The following is a 17,700-nucleotide window of genomic DNA, read 5'->3' as shown; positions in this document are numbered from 1 at the left end:
TAGTCTTCTATGATAGTAAACCTAATAGGTTTCTGTTTTGGACTGTTAATCAGACATCTGAAGACGTCACCTTGCTAATAACAAATAATTAGTTGCTACCCAAAAGCCTATTGATATATGATTTCTAATGTGAAAGAATAACACAATACCACAATGATTTTCTATCAAGAGTAGTTGTGAAGGATGGAACTGAAATAAAACAAGTTGAAGTCATTTACGTTGAAAAACATCCTTTTAATAGGTCCGTGCCACACACTAGTGAAAAATAAAGCTCCTACAAAAGAATGATACTTTTATTCCACAATATCTTAAATAAAGTAACTTCAAGTACTCTTGACTTGGGTACAAAAAAATCTAGCTGCCTCCATCAGGCCACAACACACAGCAAGGTTCAACACAGTGGTTACAAATGGCCTTAGGTCCTCTGTATTGTGGCAGATTACGAGGAAATGCATCATGGAAGCATAACTGAATGCTTGTTGTTCCTTTTTTTTTTTTTTTTCTTCTGCTATGGTGAGGAATGATTTCTGTGTCAATGTCCAACTTTGGAGGCCTTGTTGGATTGAAATCATATAAAAAAATAATGTTGTCATAAGAATGAAAACTAAAAACAATAACATCCCCTACATGCCCCTGTTGGAAGGGTAGGCACTACCAAGATTAAGGATACCACAGTGTTTGCAGAGGATATGTATATACTGTACAAACAATATTTATGATAATGTTTTCATCACGTTCACTAAAATAGAATGCTACAATCATTCTAAGGCATAAACAATATCTTAATATTCTTAAACAATTTTTACACATCGTTCCAAACAAGACATAATATTGACATTAATAAACAGTATATACACATGAATCACCATTGTCTAACTGTTCCTCTGCTGTTCCTGTAAATAAATGCAGTTTTACAGTTTGAACAAATGAATACAGTCCTCTGATGCTCCAAAGCACTGAACAGTGTAAACAGTTTTTTTTTTTCTTGGCTTTGTTTGATATTTGGGAGAAAAATTACAACACAAAGACACATTCCTTTTTTAATTCAAAGCAGTTCAGATGATTCTTCCTTTTCATAGAAAATGAAGTGGACCTTGATTCATAAATAATTATTACAAAATTAAATACATTCACTATAATACGATTAAATAACAAAAGACTATTTACAAGTAGTGGAAAGTATTCTAGCGCAGACACATCAGTGACAGTTGAGGATTCATTCAGTGCAGTGTTCTGAGACAGGGAATGGTATTGCACTACAACACCCCATTTCTCTGGGACTCTTTGGGGCTTTTATCCCTGTTGTAATAAATCCAGCGCACCTCATGTAATAACTTTTTTTTTTTTTTTTTTTTTTTCCAAGGTGACATCTCTCTTAAGCACACCATGGTTTCCTTATTTAGGATTTGACTTCTTCTTCCATCCTGCAAAGCCATATTCTCCAACAGGAAATAAAAATGAAAGTAAAACCTGGTGTTCCGATATGAAAAGTTGAATGGTTTTATGGGGAGAGAACTGAACAGACTGTTAGTTTGTTTGTTTCAGAAGCTCAGTCCAGCGCTTCTCGAAGAACTTCCTCATGTTATGGCCAGCTCGACCAATGTCTGAATTGTCTTCATTGAATTTTTCGCAGTTATCAAACACCAAGTTGACGTCAATGATGAAAGTCTCCAGGTTTTGATACCTGAAATAAAGCAAAAAATTTAAGGTGAGGAACCACAACATGTAGCTGATATATCACGCACACTGTGCCATAAAACTTATTCCCAGAAAAACACTCTCACTCTGACTTTAAATTCTGTGCAAAGGCCCTGAAAGCTTTTAGCAGAAAAAGAACAAACAGAGACGATGGGGACTCACTGGCTGCTCACAAGCTTCTCACGTATGGTGGAGAAGTCCATCGGTTTCTTGATGACCTTCTTGTAGCCAGGGACCGATTTCAGGTTGACGGGTGTGAGGAAAGGCCATGCATCCTGATGCCGCTCCAGCTCAGCAAGGAGTACCCTGTAGCACACACAAATACACAGAGAAAAAACCACACACACACACACACACACACACACACACACACACACACACACACACACACACACACACACAGTTAGAAACAGTCTGCAAACTTTATTTGTTAGGGAAGAAGCCCTGGATATCAAACTATAAAGTGAAAACACATCGGCTCCCTGTAACTGATACAATCCTACAGTCAACAGCAGCAACTGTAGAACTGTTTACAAGATGGTGATTAATAAATGAAGAATTCAACAGAAAGACAAGTATGAGCAAGCTGTGGGCACATACCTGCATAATCCCAAGTCCCTGTTGTTGTCTCTAGCCGTTTTGGCTCGCTTCACACAAACAGGGCTCTCCTGACTGGCTGCCGGCAGAGCAGGTGAGGTCTCCTCTGTTTTCCTCTTCCTGCTGGTGTCTTTTGCTCCTTTCTTGGGTGTGCTGCTGGCGCTGGCTGAGTCTTCCTCTGATACTTCCCCGTTACCTGTCTGCTTCCCATTCTTCTTCGCCTCTCCACCTTTCTTGCCACCTCCTCCACTGGATACTACTGGTTTGCTTGGAGGCTTTTTGCTTTTGGGGGATGGACCACTTGCCTGTACAGAGTAAACAATACATTATCTGAGATCTGATGCAATTAAAACTCATAGTATAGTGTCCACATAGACCAATTTATCATACTAATGTTGGCCTTTTCGAAAATATCAGATCAATTTGTCATATATTACACTCGCAATATTATTTATTATCAACCTGCATCTACATAAAAACATTCTGTAAGGCTTGCAAAAAAAACATTTTTTTTCCAGCTTCTCAGAGTATGAATATGAATAGCAAGTTTTATTGTCACTTAATGGGATTATTGCCAAATCCATGCTGTAGACAATAAAAAGAGAGAGGAAATACAATTAAACTTCAGGGGAAATGTAAAATCCCTGCAGCTGATGAGATTTTTTTGAGTAAGTGATGTCCTGATGACCTAGTGGTTATGATGCATAAGATATACTATACACTAAACATCTCTCTCCATCTTTGTCTCTCCCCCCTTATATTCTCTCATCTCTCTACAGTCCACTTACAAATAATGGCCTAAAAAGCCCTAAAAATTAAATAAAAGAAAGCATTAAAGATAGCATTAAAATTGCTGGATTTTGAGTGAACACTGCTCAGACGACAGTGCATTATAAAAGGCTCTGATACCTTGGATATGCAGGCCGGGCAGTACCAGTCTCCCTCTGGGATACTGGTGATCTTGGGTTTGTGACAGTAAGTGTGGCAGCCTTTGTCACAACCGTCACACAGCAGGAGGAGGTCCTCATTATCCCCCTTCTTGCACATCTGACAGTACTACAAAACAAGAGCCATTCATTAAAACACAAGGATACACTTCCTTAATAAAGCTGTGGTTCTTTTTTATCTCTTGCTCACCACTTTCATGATGGACCTCTCCCAGGCGATAGACTTCTGCAGTTGCTGGATACACATGGCCAACTGGGCAGCACTGCGTACTTCACTCAGGGCCTTCCTCCACACCTTCATACCATGGGCCACCTCCTCCTCACCACTGGGAGAAGATAATGAGGAATGATGGGAAGGTGATGAGAAACAAAAACGCACACATACATGTGAATATGTGGGCGAATGTACACACACACAAAGCAGTAGACTGTATCAGTTGAACCAGCCGCCAACGAGACAGCAGACCATAAAGAGCTCCAGCTGTGCAGAGACAGGCATGAGGATTTTAGAAGTGTAGGGCGCTGGGGAGGGGTACACACTGATTTTGTCATGTTAAGGGGACATTCATGCAGAAAGAGTGAAGGAGCAGAATCTGCATAAGTATACTGTATAGTGGGAGCCATGAGTTTGACCATAACCAAGGTTACTGATGCACAACACCATGCAGATGACTGCAGAAAAAAACAAACAAAAAAATGCCAGTAAACAATGTCTGTATAGGAAATGAAACTAAAGGGAGCCCCACCCGTCCGGCCCGCCCTAAAAACTGCACAAGACCAAAGAAACAAACAAAAATGCCACAAGCCACCACAAAAACCTGCTGTAACAGCAGCATAGACCCCTCACTTTTTGAGTAATATGGGAAACAAAAAGCACACACAGAGAGAGGAAAGGGTCTTAGTGGGAAAGTGGGGAGCTTTGGTTGGAGAAATGACCTACCCTTCCCTGTCAGCACTAGTGGATGGGGCGGGGGCAGGGACAGTGACCGTACCCACATTATCCAGCCTGATCTGAATGGTGGTACCTAAGGGGCTCCTCAGGTACCTTCTCTCGATGTTGCGCTCCAGATCAGCCAGACGTGTCACTGCTATGTCCAGCGGGTTGTCCGGGTGACGCGTCACCCCACCCTTCTCCCCCTTCTCCTCTGGATGCTCCTTGGAGTCCTTAGAGTCCTTGTCTCCTGCATGCGCTGACGCCGCCGTTGATTTCGTGGGGGGCTTGTGCTCGTAGTAGACCAGGTCCTCCCGCTCAGATTGAGGGTCCGGAAACGTCCAGCCCTGGGAGAGGAAATCAGCTGTTCAGGCTTTTGGCCTCTGATCCCACCCCTCCACATGCTTAAACAGATTTTTTTTACACCACAAAATGTATTTCTTTTCTTGTGTTGGCATTTTACCTTGACCTGCAGGCTGGCTGCAGTGACCTTCCTCTCCAGTTCCTCTACCTGCTGCAGCACGGCAATGTCCATCTCCATCGCCTGCTCCTCAACACACCAGCCTCTCACTGACTCCACACTGACCTGGCTCTCCTCCAGCTCATGCAGCTCTATCATCGCCACTAGATGGACGACATGACAGATTTGAGTCAGCCATGAATACACACATACAAAGACACTGAGTGGTGCAGGTAAACACACAGGCAGTGTAGCAAGCATGTAGTTCAGTCATTAATAATGTAGTGTTGGCAGTGTATTCAGGAAACTTGTAAACTTGTATTTCACGGAAATACAAGTTTGAATGACAGCAAAATGTATTACTGTAAAATAATCTGCTTTCTAAATGCTCTCAATCTCGTAAATGAATCTGAGCTATATGCAGTGATTATGTGCTCAGAAGAAGTGCTGAGACACTTACCGTCTCTGTGTTTGGTGCAGACCTGGGGGATGATCTCCATGTATTTCTGCATCTGCCTCTGGAGGCCCTTCTCTCTGATGCCTCGGCTGTGGAGAGCATTGACTAAAGCTCTCAGCTCCTCGATGTCAGAAACCCGCCACCACCCTGTCAGCATCTCTGAGACAATGAGCACAAACAGGCATATGAGCTCGGAGACACTGAACATACATCACTGTAAAAAGGTGCTTCATTCAGCTATGTTATAACCAAACGAAACTGCGTACAGCAGAGCAGAACGCTCCCTAATCCAATTATCTTGGATTATTCAGGCAAGTGAAATCTTTTCAAGCAGGTGAATTCTTTTCAACTAAAAATTGAGCGTTAATCGTGGCTTTAATTTCGCTCAATGTTTTTTGTTGTCACTCACCCTCTGGGATGGGCCGAGGTGTGGGGTGGTCCAGGGATTTGGGCATTTCCAGGGCAGGAGAGGGCATGGATGAGGTTTTCTCAATGCGAGGTAAAGGTGATTCACTCTTACTGGAGACACTTGCTGCTGTGTTGCCCTCCAGAGAGTGACCCAGCATGGGGCTGGGGCTGCTGCACAGGGGCAAGCTGGGACTCATTGTACCACTGGGCCAGTTTCCGAAAGAGACTCCTAGCAATGAACCACCTGGCTTCACCTGGGGAGAGATGGGGAAAAACAAAAGGGTGAGGGAGGTGGAAGTAGAGGAGACAAAACAGAGAATCACAGTTGAGGTGATCTGGTACAGAGCAAATATAACGACCGTCTCCCTTGCTGCCAGCAGCCTCACCTGCAGGGCTGATATTGGGTAGTTGATGAGGCCAGCTGGGTGGTGCGGGCTGGCGGAGGCTGAGGCAGCAGATGGGGTGAGAGGCAGGGCAGGGGATGGAGGTGGGGATTTGGGCCTGGCTGGGGTGGAGGATGCCTGAGGAGGCACACGGGGTGCTCCTGGAGGAGGCGTGGTGATGGAAGAGAGGTCACAGGGGTTACGAGGGAGCAGACTGAACCAGTGTCCACTCCTCTCTGTGAGGACTCTGAGTAACTGGTCGTTAGCTTGGAACGACAGGTGTGGAGATGGAGCAGGGGATGAGGTTGGAGGAGTGTTCCCCGGGCTTTCACGTGGGGCAGGCAGGCACGGGACAGATAAAGAGGTTGAGGCTGGGGGAGGGATATTTGTAGTGTCATTAGTGGTCACCATGGAGGGGGTTGTTGCTACTGCTGGCTCGGAGGTATTGTGGGTGGGGGAGGACGATGTTACTGAAGTTGTGGCATTAAGAGTGCCCATGGGGCTGCCGTTTTGTCTCACATGGGGACTCTCCTTGTCCTCTGCCTTCACAGTTTCCTTGCCAACGTCCTTGTTGACGTCTCGCAGTGTGCACAGTTTGGATACACAGCCTGGTTGCTGGTAGAAGAGGGTTGGGGAGTTCCTCTTCTCCTCGCGCTCCTTTTCCTCCTCTTTCTGTTGCTCCAAACCTTGTGTTCGAATGCTCTGCCCATCAAGGTTGGTGGGTTTCTCCTTCTCCAACTCGATCTCCTGAGGTTCCTCTTTGACCTTGACCTCTTCTGCTGCCCTCCTCCTCCTCTGTCGCTCCTCCTCCAGCTCCTCTGGTGCTGTAGGGAAATGAGAGAGCGTACTGTTGATGTATCTGAAAACTCTGCTACTGTGGTTGGTATAACAACTGAGCAGATTATTCTACACTTGCTTCTGGGAGATAAGTAGAGTTGTGTTAGAATATTAGAGTTTCCAGATGCAATCTCAAATTAGTCTTAGAGAATTAAGATAAAGTAAAACATCACCGGCATATTTCATCGTGCCAAAAACAGCTGAACATGCAGCTAAACAGATATATTTACAACATCTCTGTCTTCCTCTTCCTGCAATATGAAATCTTTTTTCATGGTTTTTATCCTTCAAATATTTTTTGAGCATGAATGAAACATCTTTATATTTAAATTCATCAAAGATAGTGTGTACTGTGATGTAAATACCTTCTCCACTCTCCATGGCTTCAATGAAGACCCCTCCACAGTGGGGAAGTACCCAGTACCGGCGGCGGTAACGGTCCTGGCCATACATCATTGAGCGCAGAGAGTGGGAGATCTCAAAAAGCTTTCTTCTGGTCTGATGATGTTGCTGCAGTGGTACAAAACATACTCTATGATTTCTATACATTATTTATAGACCTTCAGGAAAACAAAAGACACCACCTAATGTCCTTCTGTAATCACCGTGATATATTGAGCATTACATGCTATGCTAATGAGGTAATTTATTAAGCTAATTAACGCCTTCATTAGCAAATAGCCCTATGTAAGCATACATGTTTATAGAATGTACTAAACACATGGCTGTTTTTAATAAACACTCTATATTAAAGCATTTACAGGTGGTAGCTACTATAAGAAAATATGTTTTTTTTTCTATAATTAAACATCGAACATGCTTATCAACACTTCATGGCAGCATACAATCCAGCATAACAATGAGCAATGGTGGTGGGAAATAAAAAACAGCAGTAAGACTCCACGTTTCTGTGGTTTATCTCTTCATAGTTGCTCCCCCAAGAGACTTTCTTTTTTTTTTTTTTTAAATCACAGTGTGTGCTCTGTTTTTAATCCCACGTTATCAGTGTCAACCAACCATGTATTCATTATCTGATGCCTTATAAATTTATGTGAATGGGTATTGACTTTGTCGAAGCACATGTATATTTTAAAAAGAATACCTTGGCTAGCTTCTCTATCTGCTTCTCCAGCTCCTCAATACTGGTGGCCTGGTCAACGTCATCCTGATAGAACAAAAGAAATACAGTAAGTGTCTGCAAGCAAACCACCACGGTCAGGTTTGATAATGGATCTATAAATGGACCTATTTCTTGTACCTCATCATATGTCTCCACTTTTTTAACTTTCTTTATTTCTTCTTCCTCCTCATCCTCCTCCTCCTCTGCCTGGTCATCGCTGTCATCATCGTCGTCTTCCTCATCTTCACTGTCTCCACCCAGTTTCCTCTTGCGTTTGGCGGCAGAGGACGGAGTCCCAACAGACTGGTTCTCTTCCGCACCCATACTGGCCTCCCTCCTCCCAGTACGTTTGGCATAAATGGTCCTGAGCCTGAATAAACACACACACACACACACACACACACACAGGTTCAGCCTGATAATCTACAGAGGATTAAAGCATTATTTTTTAGGATTGAAGAAAACTCACTTCTTCAGTTTCCCCTCCATAATGATCTTGTCCTTCCTCATGTTTGCCATCTGATCAAGGCCCTTGTCAATCTCACTGCAAGAGAAAATGCAATCATGTCAGTTACAGTTGTGCCTATGTACATTTATGTTTTTGGTATTCTAAAAATAATTAAAATAATGATGATATATTTAATAAAAGAGAAATGCTCAAGGCGGCTGGCAACTATCTGCAGCCCAAGTAAAAAGCTTAATAAGCTGGTTTCCCAGTGCACAAATTAATACTTGCATAATTTCCTTACAACCAAAAGGACCCAATTACTGCTCCCTATGGAAGCTTTATTAAGCAGTTTCCACTGCATCAATAAAACATACCATCATTGGCTAATGTATAAGTGAATGAGTGTTAAGCAATATATCAGCACATATAGTACATGATAGATGAATATATTGTTTTAATGTGTGGTTGGATTTCCAATTATGCGTTTTATTTATGTCAATTCAGATGTACAGGAAATATTGAATCATTTTATAACCATCCAACAATATGTCGCAGACACAGAAAACAGGTCAGTCAGCATCGATCAGTTGAACAGTCCCACTTTTTAGTTTCACCTGCTTCACCTACCTGATAACGGCCTTGCTGCAGGCCAGCTCATTAGCCAGGAAGCCCAAAATTGAGGCCTTCTGGGCAGGCGTGTGGGCCTGGAAGGCCTTGGTCTTCAGACTGAGGGCCAGAGGAGCCAGTTCTGTATTGGCACAATGGGCTCCCATGTACATCTGCAGCACCTCGGACACATTATCTCTGTTGATGCCAACATTGGTCAGGTGGTCCCCCAGCATGGTTTTTGTCTGAAAGAGGAGGAAATGACAATGAAGAGATAAAGTTGATGAACACTTATGATATTACTTATGATAAATAGAAGCTGATTTGACTTCTACGCCTGTTATTTGTAATTTAATTCAACAGCAGAGGAAAAATTATTTCTAAATCTAAACACTATCACAATGGAAACAAGCACTCAATTTTAGAAACATTTCAGCATTAAAATTAATATCAAAGTAATAAAAGTAAATAAAAGTACTCATTTGTAAGAATAGTGCATTTTAGATTAAATGAATTACTGCGTTAAAGGTGCTTTAACCTTTAAGAGATTTTTTAAGATTGTAGGTGCTTTAGTAGATGCTAGGTCTATATACTACATATGTGGAGTGGTATTTTAAATCTAGGCATGTGTCATATTCACTGAGTATATCATACAATTGGCATGTAAAACAATATATAACAATACTAATAAACGTGACCTAAAAAATGACCAGAGCAATATGTGCCATATTCTTTCTCAGGTGTGATTTTTAAGATGGTTCCACTGATTATACTAATGAAATTACACAAAAATACAATACATAATTTAATCAACTCTGAACTAGCTCACCTTTTGTCCAGGTGGCAAACCAGGATCACAGACGGCCAAGGAAAGCAGTTTGACCAGAAGGTCCTGGACATGGCCCATGCTGTCCCCGACATTGAGCAAGCCCTCCTGTAGCATGCCCAGTGTGGGCACGTCCACATTCAAATCAAGCCCCAAAACCTTCCCGAAGCCTCGCAGGAACTGCATCAGCATCAGGCAGTCTGACACGGCTCGTCCTGGCAGGATGAGTCCAGGAATCCGGGAGAACTCAGGGAGAGTCTGGACAAAGGAAAGTGGGTTAAATAGGATTGTCAGCTATTTTACTGTTTTGTATGTGTTACCATGAGAGCAATAAATTAAATCTAATTTGGACAACGGAAAATTATGATTTACACAACTGAGGTAAATGGGAGGAAAGCTGTCATTATATCACACATCTGTTGACTGTTATCAAGATGGTGCTTTCAAATTTATAGTAATGACTGCTAATTTTCTACATTATGTAGTACTCCTCTTTAACCACTTGGGGGCACACTTTTCCACACATAAAAATGCTTACTACCATGCACTTTTATTGTAAGTGCTCACCTGCAAGAAAATATAGTAGTAATAAAAAATAATAATAATAAATAATAATAATAATAATAATAATAAAGGAATTTTGTGACTGTGCCAACCTGCTGTCCTAAATACACATCACTCAAATTAGGTAATACTGACAATTTCCATTACATTGTATACAGACAATACATTGTTTTTTTCTTTTTTTTTTCTTTTTTTCTTTTCTGATCCACTTTACACCCACAGCACTGACTGGATGAACTACTGTTTAAGCTACCTTGTGATCAGACAGACACATGTCTTCATTTGGCTTCTTCAGTTCCCTCGCTATCTCCAGCTCCAGCCTCCGTTGCTCCAGTTTACGCTCTTTGTTCAGGCGCTTCTCATCCCTTTTCTCCTGCCGCAAGCGCTCACGCTCCTAGAGAGTCCAAAATTCAAGGGAGCATTAGGGAAGCAAAGTGTGTCTGTGTGTGTGCATTTGTGTATATGTAAGTGTGTGTGTGTGTGTGTGTGTGTGTGTGTGTGTATGTGTGTGTGAAAACAGACGAGAAGGTTTACTTGACTTTGCTGAGCAGTATTAGAATTCAGCCTAATGCTGCTGTGCATTCAAAGGAAAAGTGCTTGAGGGCCAGAATCTTTTGACTTGGTAAGTGTGTAGAAAAAAATGAATGGAGGGAAAGAACGTACAAAAAGGAGAGGAAGTTGGAATCCATCCAAAGAATAATGACAGAGGCTCTTTTTATGGAGTGGACTGTATGTGTACTTCTGCATTTATTTGTGTGCATATGGACTACCTCTGCTTTCTTGCGAGCCTCAACAGCTTTCATCAGCATTACATGTTGCCTCCGCCTCTCCCTCTCCTAGAGTGGCAAAAAACACAGAGGCACATTAACAAGCACACATTGTGCACACAGTCCTCAAGGTCGACTAAATTTAGTGAGTATTAATGTAAAACTGTGATGCACTAAATTCAATAGGGGCACCATACTTGAACAAACACAAAACGATGCTTCACATGTATGCACTTTCACATGTGTGGTGGAAGCATAAGTGAAGAGTACAGTAGTACAATGACAACCAAAAAGCAACACATAGATGCGATATAAAGTAGATGTGATGACAGGCTCAAAAAGAGAAGCAGCTGGAATCGGTGACGGCGCCTCTAAACTAAAGCTGACACAACAAAAGCAACAAAACGCTGGTTGCCAGAAATCTTCTGACATGCCACATTGGCCTTACGATCAAAATAATAAAAATTCAATTACATGAGTCAATGCTAATGTTTATTTGACGCATCATTTTAATAATGTTTGGTGAGGGGGACGACAAAGAGGAATGGATGGTAAAGAGTAGCTACAAACAGAGCAGTTCCTCTTCAGTGGTTTTGGCAGCTTAAGTATTAGCACAGTATGTAACTGCTGAGGATGAGACATCTATGTTACACAGTCTACTGCAAAAGGGCACAGGAATCACCGGTGACTGACTATCATTTCATTTGATCTCTTTAGGTTTCCCGCTCCACCGTATCAGGCTGTCATTCCCTCTGTGATCCACCAGAAAGACACAATTGCCGCTATTAGGGCTTGCCAAGGACATTTCTAGCACATAGTGACTAAAATGGGCTGTTTGTGAGGATCGTTTTGTCATTGTGATAAACAAAACAGGCTGGATGCCAAGCACTCTGCTGCAATATTTCTATGTTCTTATTGGTTTGATTTATCTACAAATGGAAAACTTCAAAAAGGACAAGTTCAAAAAGGACATGAAGCCTGTGGCATTCAGCTTTTTCTAGCTTTCCAATTCATCAAAAATACTGATGATGTTAAAGGTTATTATGATAAGAAACTACAATACTTCAAATGCAATACAATTGTACATGGCAATCTTAAATACCAGGATTATTTAATCTATCTCAATTTGCCCCCCTTCATTGTGCTCCAAGGGAAGGTACAAGGGGTTGAAGCAACAATCGGCTCAGAGTCCACTGTGAAAGATATAGGCAGACCTTTAGATTCAGCTGCGACTGTGTATGAGTGAGAAGGGCTACAAGCAAGACAGCCAGGCCAAAATAAAATGCTACACGGAACCATATTTGTCCTCATGGTGGAACTGATTACATTGTTGTTCAACAGTCTATCAAGTTTATTTTCAAGCAAAGGTTGTGCTGTACCCTCACCAAACCTGGCAGGGGGGGGGTGTGGGGGTGGGATCTGCCTGGAAGTCCCTCCACCATAAAGACAAAATGATTCTCAGTAGCTGTTTTCATTCTTTGTGCAGAGTACAGGAACAGTGAATGACAGAGAGGCTGGGATGGGGCAGGTTAAAGTCCAGCACTCTGTGGACTGCAGAACAGATGCACGGACGAACAGACACAAGCTCAATGTCTGGACCGAAATCGTCAAGCACTCATGGGTAACACAGGCTACTCCAATACAACAGTTAGACGATGTATGTGATGGATGGAAACTCCTCGAGTGCACTTTCAGACAGTGAGTGTGGATTGGCTAACAGTCTTTGCAATGCATTCTGAGTAGAAGGGGTAGGATGGGGGAGGGGGACAGAAGCTGCCTGGCCACCGTGACAGGGTCAGTTGTCCCTCAGGACGAGCAGATGGAGGCAGCATACTGACTCTTTTTCTCTTTTGTTGGTTTTGCTGGAAAGCCATGCAGAAGAATGTAGTATGACAGCAGCCAGTGCTACACTTAATGCATTGCTATGACAACCATAACACAACCAGTTACACGATGCAGGTGTTAGATGTACAAAAATAAACATACCCATACCATATCTAGTCTATGCCTCTCCAACTCCTGGCAGAGAGAGTTGGCAAAATATTAAGGAACAGAAGTAATATCCAATACCAATAAGCATTGGGGTTCAATAAAGAGAAATACTAAAGACTTTCATTGAATAGATGTTTGGTCATTAACCACATTTATATATAGTCACACATGCCTGTATTTAAATGTACGTAGAAGTACATATATTCACACAGAAAAACACACACACGCACACACACGCGCACACACGCGCACACACACCTGTAAATTCTTACTGAGGTTTGAGATAAATGGTTTTATTCAGCAGTAACTACTACGTTCAAAGGCCTGAGGAAGTTGAAGTGAATGCCTACCTGGTGTTTCAGAATTTCCGCTTGCTGTCTCCTCAACTCTTTCTCCTTGAAGGCAAGATAGAGAAGATGAGGGAAAAATCAATATTCTTCCATAGTGCCAATATCATCACAAAATCACCACAGACTGATAGAATTTCAGCCCATTTCAAAGGGCCGCTCTAATTTTATTGCCAGCTACTTCTCAAGTGGAAAAAGATGTACATTATTGTAACTGTATGGAACATACTGTTTTTATCAGGGATCCATGCCACATATGAATGAATATAAATCTAACTGTAATTTTACATCTGAGAGTTTCATTGAAAATTATAAACATACCTTTATCCGTTTTTCAGCCTCCAATATTTTGGCATTGGCAGCTTCTTCCTTCTTTTTCCGTTTGGCCTATGAATAAAGATTAAAGTCAAGAATCACAGAGACAGACATATCAATCAGTCTTGGGTGAGGACTTTGCTGCACTTTAACTGATTGTTTGCAGTTTTCTGGTTTGAGCGAAGATTTCATGCTCCTGAATGCCAGTCAAATTTGTAAAACACAGCGAATGAATAATGTATCTCTTTAACACGTAATTGTGAAAATGTTGAAGCCTCCCGTTAAGAGTGGCTTGCCAACCGTGTCAACTCAAAATTGATTTAGTCCTGCTAAAACACTTTGAAGCTCCAACAGTATAATTGTGTGTGCCTGCATATGTGTGTGTGTGTGTGTGTGTGTGTGTGTGTGTGTGTGTGTGTGGTTGTGAATGCATCTTGGCATGTGTGTTTGTGTGTGTGGAAAACAGCACCTTTTTTTTTTCCTCGACCCACTTATGCTAAACTGTTACTGTTGTCTGATGAAAAAAAGACTTTTCTGTCCAATTTAAATAAGGTCTGAAGAGGCAGCAACAGCCATTTTAATATTCAACAGCCGTCAACCAAGACCAATTTAGCATTAGTTCCATGTGGAATTATGCCTAAGAAGACGCAACTCCCTCCAATGCATGCTGCTGTTCAGTAATGAGCTTTAGGAAGATTAAAACACTATAGACTGAGGGGTTGTAGCTATCCAGGAATGTTCTGCTTAATCAGAGGTGCTGTTGGATCAAATTCTGTACCTCCAAAATTTGCTGCGCCCTGAGTTCCTTCTCCATCCGAATCTGCTGAATACGCTTGATCTTTTCCTGTAAAAAAAAAACAAAAAAAAAACTTAATCCCTCAACATTTTAGACACTGGAAACACCCTTAGATAAAATCACTTTCTAACCACTCTATTCCAATTGAGTTAGGCAAAGAAACACAACAATAAGTTTAGTATACTAGAGGTAATGATGCTAATTGAAAAGCAAGCTTTAAAGCATCACAAAATAACCATTCAGCATTTTGTGTAGTGCAGAAAGGGACTACGTGAGTCAGGACATTTAGATAAGGAGAAAGGGAAGAAAAACATTTGTCAGCACACTGTAAAAAAAGACCCACCTGCTGCTTGAGAATCTTGATCTGCTCTTTCTGCTTCCTTCTCTCCTCTGCTGCCATTATAGCTACAAGAGTTAAGTCAGTGTTATATTAGAGTCTGCAAAAATGACCCACAAAGCTGGGCTACCATCTGTATTCATATCTGAGAGAATTGCAGTGGTTGAGCTTTATTTATTTAGGAGGTCTCATTGAGATGTGTTTTAAATAAGAGGCAGAGAAATTCAGTTAACTAGATCACAACTAAGATGACTCGGTCACACAAAACAATGACACACAAGCATTGTTAGCAAAATCAGAATCCTGAAGAAAAGTTAAATAGTAATAATAAGCATACAGCGATAATCAAAACACAAAGAAAGCAACTTATCTAATAATGTTATCATCATCAGTATCAACAGGTTTAGACGGATCAACAAAGAGCAGAATTATATAAAGAGCAGTTTATTTTTATCAGTCATCCACAACTGTCATTGCAGCAGATATCGCACTATGAACTGGTCTTAACCTTGATTCTTATGACTGGAGGATATTATTAAACTACATGAAGGCACAGAAATGTGAACTGATCAGTGAGTCTGGGATTTTAGACAGACAGGACAGATTAAATATAAGCAGATAACCTTTAGGTCACCAGTGTCACCAAATTTACACAGTGGATCTGAGCTCATTTTCATATTTTAGCAGCTGTAAAAGTTTAATTAAAAATATGTAAAAGTGATGTTGAAAGCACAGATCAAAAACGCCTTCTCTGGTTTAAATGTATTGGTGCATTATACATTTCAGAATATATAACATGCCTGCTTCTAGTTCTGAGTTGAAGTGATTGCTAGTAAACAGTCCTGCGATTTCGATCTGATTTTTTTTTTTTTACTTCGATGTTGTGTGTAGGAATTTAAAAAATGTATAAGCATAATGTTTGAAACCAGCAGCTCAGCAGCAATAAAGATTAGAGCAGAAAGAAGATTAAAGATTGAGCTTTAAAGTGATGAAAATACATTTCTACATAAAACCAAAGGTCCTGCTGTCTTTATACTACACCCATTTAGATCAAAGTGGTTTGAAGTGACCGACTGATCAACCCAATAACCCCCACTGCCATCCTTACAACCCTGTGTTCTTGTTAACAACACAAAAAAAACCAAGCGTTTACCTTGCTGCTTCCGAGCTTCTTTGGCTGCACGTGCCAGTGCCTGCTTTTCCAGTTTCCTCATCAGTTTCATCTGGGCGGCCTGTCGGGCTATTTCTGCACAGAACAAGAAGAAAGTCACTGTCAGTGAGAAATTTCAGAAGAATACCCTGATCTTTGACTTGAGATCATGCTTTATCTTTTATAAAATTTAAACAAAATTTGGGAGAAATACATTTTTCCCAATAAGGATTAAAATGTATTTATGCAATTTGTCCATTAACATTTTAAAGTACTAAAATATATATGGTTAAAATATCTGAGTGTAGAACTGACCACCATGAGGTTTCTGGTGCCATAATTTTATTTTTTATTTTTTTATAAGATTTTACTTTGTAATAACACCATCAGCAATTATGTTATTATCAGAGCCACACAAAAGCCAGGTAACATCAAAAGGACATAATAAATATATTTTAAACTGTAACTCCTCCCTGGGCTTCGGCAATCTAATAATGGCTGGTTGATTAATGGCACACACATTTATTACAAACATATTTCAGGGCTCATTTCCTCTGCTAACCTTGAGCCTCTAGTTTGCGCAGAAGTTTGACCTCACTGGGACTGGGGCCCTCAGGCGCCAGTGGATCGCCAACATTAGGGGGTCGTCCCTTCCTCCGTCGGTTACCTTTGGCACCTTCGCCTGCTAATTGACGCTCTGAATTAGGGGGACGACCCCTGCGACCTTCCATTGCCAGAATACGAGGAATGACCTCCTCTTCCTTCAACAGGCTCCACTGTAAACCCTTAGAGAGTAGAGAGGGAAAAAAAAGTAGAGGTGGACAGAATGGGAGAGGTGTGGATAGATGTAATAGTGAGCAACTTGTTGACGTACATTATTTCATGTGACTACGGAACAATTTAACCTAACTGGACTCTGACTGAGTGCATTCAACAATGATTCAAATAAGATAGGCTTCTTTTTTAATGGTACATCATGATATTTTCTATAATACATAAGAAGCTGACTAAACAGTAGATTCAATTAGAATTACTCATTTACTGATCTGTGATCATCTAGTTTCTCTGGCCCCTCAGAAATGCACATATCTACATCTGTTTTTAAGCATTCCCTCTATTCTGTTTACATTAATTCACACATATACATTTTCTAGTATGTTTCTTTGTATCACAGACACATAACATGGCACTTATCACTGGTCACCTGTGGAAGTAATGTCAGCTGATTATTACATTTCTCCATGCACAGTGAGAGATCTATGAACTAGGACTACTGAGGGTTTTGGTTGATTCCTATCCATGCCCTGATAGTGACTGCTGCATGAAGCTTTGCCTGCCACTAGATGAAAAGATGAACAGGGATCAGGGAGAGAGAGAGAGAGAGAGAGATGAAAGGCAGTCACCTGGGGTCCTTCTCTGGCTTCATAGAAGTCACCAACCCTTATCTTTGCACTGAAGCTAAAATTATCACGCGTGATGCCACTTATTCCATTTCTGGATAGATACTACAGAAGAGAAAATAATAATGGCGTTGGTTTAGGCAGAAAAAAAATTGCGAAATTAGCGACATTGAAAAGCAACTGGGAGGCACTAGATTGGAGGGAGTCTAAGGTTACAGTGTGCATCTGTGCAGTGCTACTAATCATTATAAAAGCCGGGGGACAAAAAAAGAGCAAGAGCTCTCAGGAGAGAAAAACGGTTCTGACCTTGGGGT

At 41.3% G+C, this 17,700-nt stretch overlaps 1 protein-coding gene across 13 annotated transcripts in view; it reads right to left on the bottom strand.

The window, feature by feature from the left end:
* Nucleotides 1–213: 213 nt before the first annotated feature.
* Nucleotides 214–17,700, bottom strand: part of baz2ba (bromodomain adjacent to zinc finger domain, 2Ba) — a 65,974-nt gene continuing 48,487 nt past the window's right edge. For 3 of the 13 annotated variants that reach the window (XM_071488794.1, XM_071488791.1, XM_071488800.1), the window contains 26 exons: nucleotides 17,390–17,491; nucleotides 16,549–16,771; nucleotides 15,990–16,082; nucleotides 14,843–14,904; nucleotides 14,482–14,547; nucleotides 13,710–13,775; nucleotides 13,392–13,436; nucleotides 13,036–13,068; nucleotides 11,053–11,118; nucleotides 10,536–10,676; nucleotides 9,722–9,976; nucleotides 8,914–9,137; nucleotides 8,308–8,382; nucleotides 7,977–8,208; nucleotides 7,821–7,883; nucleotides 7,084–7,228; nucleotides 5,885–6,705; nucleotides 5,500–5,752; nucleotides 5,094–5,249; nucleotides 4,637–4,797; nucleotides 4,183–4,520; nucleotides 3,433–3,568; nucleotides 3,205–3,351; nucleotides 2,299–2,600; nucleotides 1,861–2,004; nucleotides 214–1,684 (listed from right to left, as the gene is read on the bottom strand). In XM_071488794.1, the coding sequence (XP_071344895.1) occupies nucleotides 1,528–1,684; nucleotides 1,861–2,004; nucleotides 2,299–2,600; nucleotides 3,205–3,351; nucleotides 3,433–3,568; nucleotides 4,183–4,520; nucleotides 4,637–4,797; nucleotides 5,094–5,249; nucleotides 5,500–5,752; nucleotides 5,885–6,705; nucleotides 7,084–7,228; nucleotides 7,821–7,883; nucleotides 7,977–8,208; nucleotides 8,308–8,382; nucleotides 8,914–9,137; nucleotides 9,722–9,976; nucleotides 10,536–10,676; nucleotides 11,053–11,118; nucleotides 13,036–13,068; nucleotides 13,392–13,436; nucleotides 13,710–13,775; nucleotides 14,482–14,547; nucleotides 14,843–14,904; nucleotides 15,990–16,082; nucleotides 16,549–16,771; nucleotides 17,390–17,491 (4,506 nt within the window). In that variant the 3' untranslated portion in view covers nucleotides 214–1,527. The remainder of the gene's footprint in view (nucleotides 1,685–1,860; nucleotides 2,005–2,298; nucleotides 2,601–3,204; nucleotides 3,352–3,432; nucleotides 3,569–4,182; nucleotides 4,521–4,636; nucleotides 4,798–5,093; nucleotides 5,250–5,499; nucleotides 5,753–5,884; nucleotides 6,706–7,083; nucleotides 7,229–7,820; nucleotides 7,884–7,976; nucleotides 8,209–8,307; nucleotides 8,383–8,913; nucleotides 9,138–9,721; nucleotides 9,977–10,535; nucleotides 10,677–11,052; nucleotides 11,119–13,035; nucleotides 13,069–13,391; nucleotides 13,437–13,709; nucleotides 13,776–14,481; nucleotides 14,548–14,842; nucleotides 14,905–15,989; nucleotides 16,083–16,548; nucleotides 16,772–17,389; nucleotides 17,492–17,700) is intronic. The other 10 variants (XM_071488796.1, XM_071488792.1, XM_071488804.1 and 7 more) reach the window with 10 other exon arrangements.

Source organism: Trachinotus anak, unplaced genomic scaffold (assembly GCF_046630095.1).
Source record: "Trachinotus anak isolate AG129_WGS33_773 ecotype Australia unplaced genomic scaffold, CSIRO_AGI_Tana_v1 ptg000011l, whole genome shotgun sequence".
Classification (NCBI taxonomy): domain Eukaryota; kingdom Metazoa; phylum Chordata; class Actinopteri; order Carangiformes; family Carangidae; genus Trachinotus; species Trachinotus anak.
This window is presented reverse-complemented; position numbering and strand designations above follow the sequence as displayed.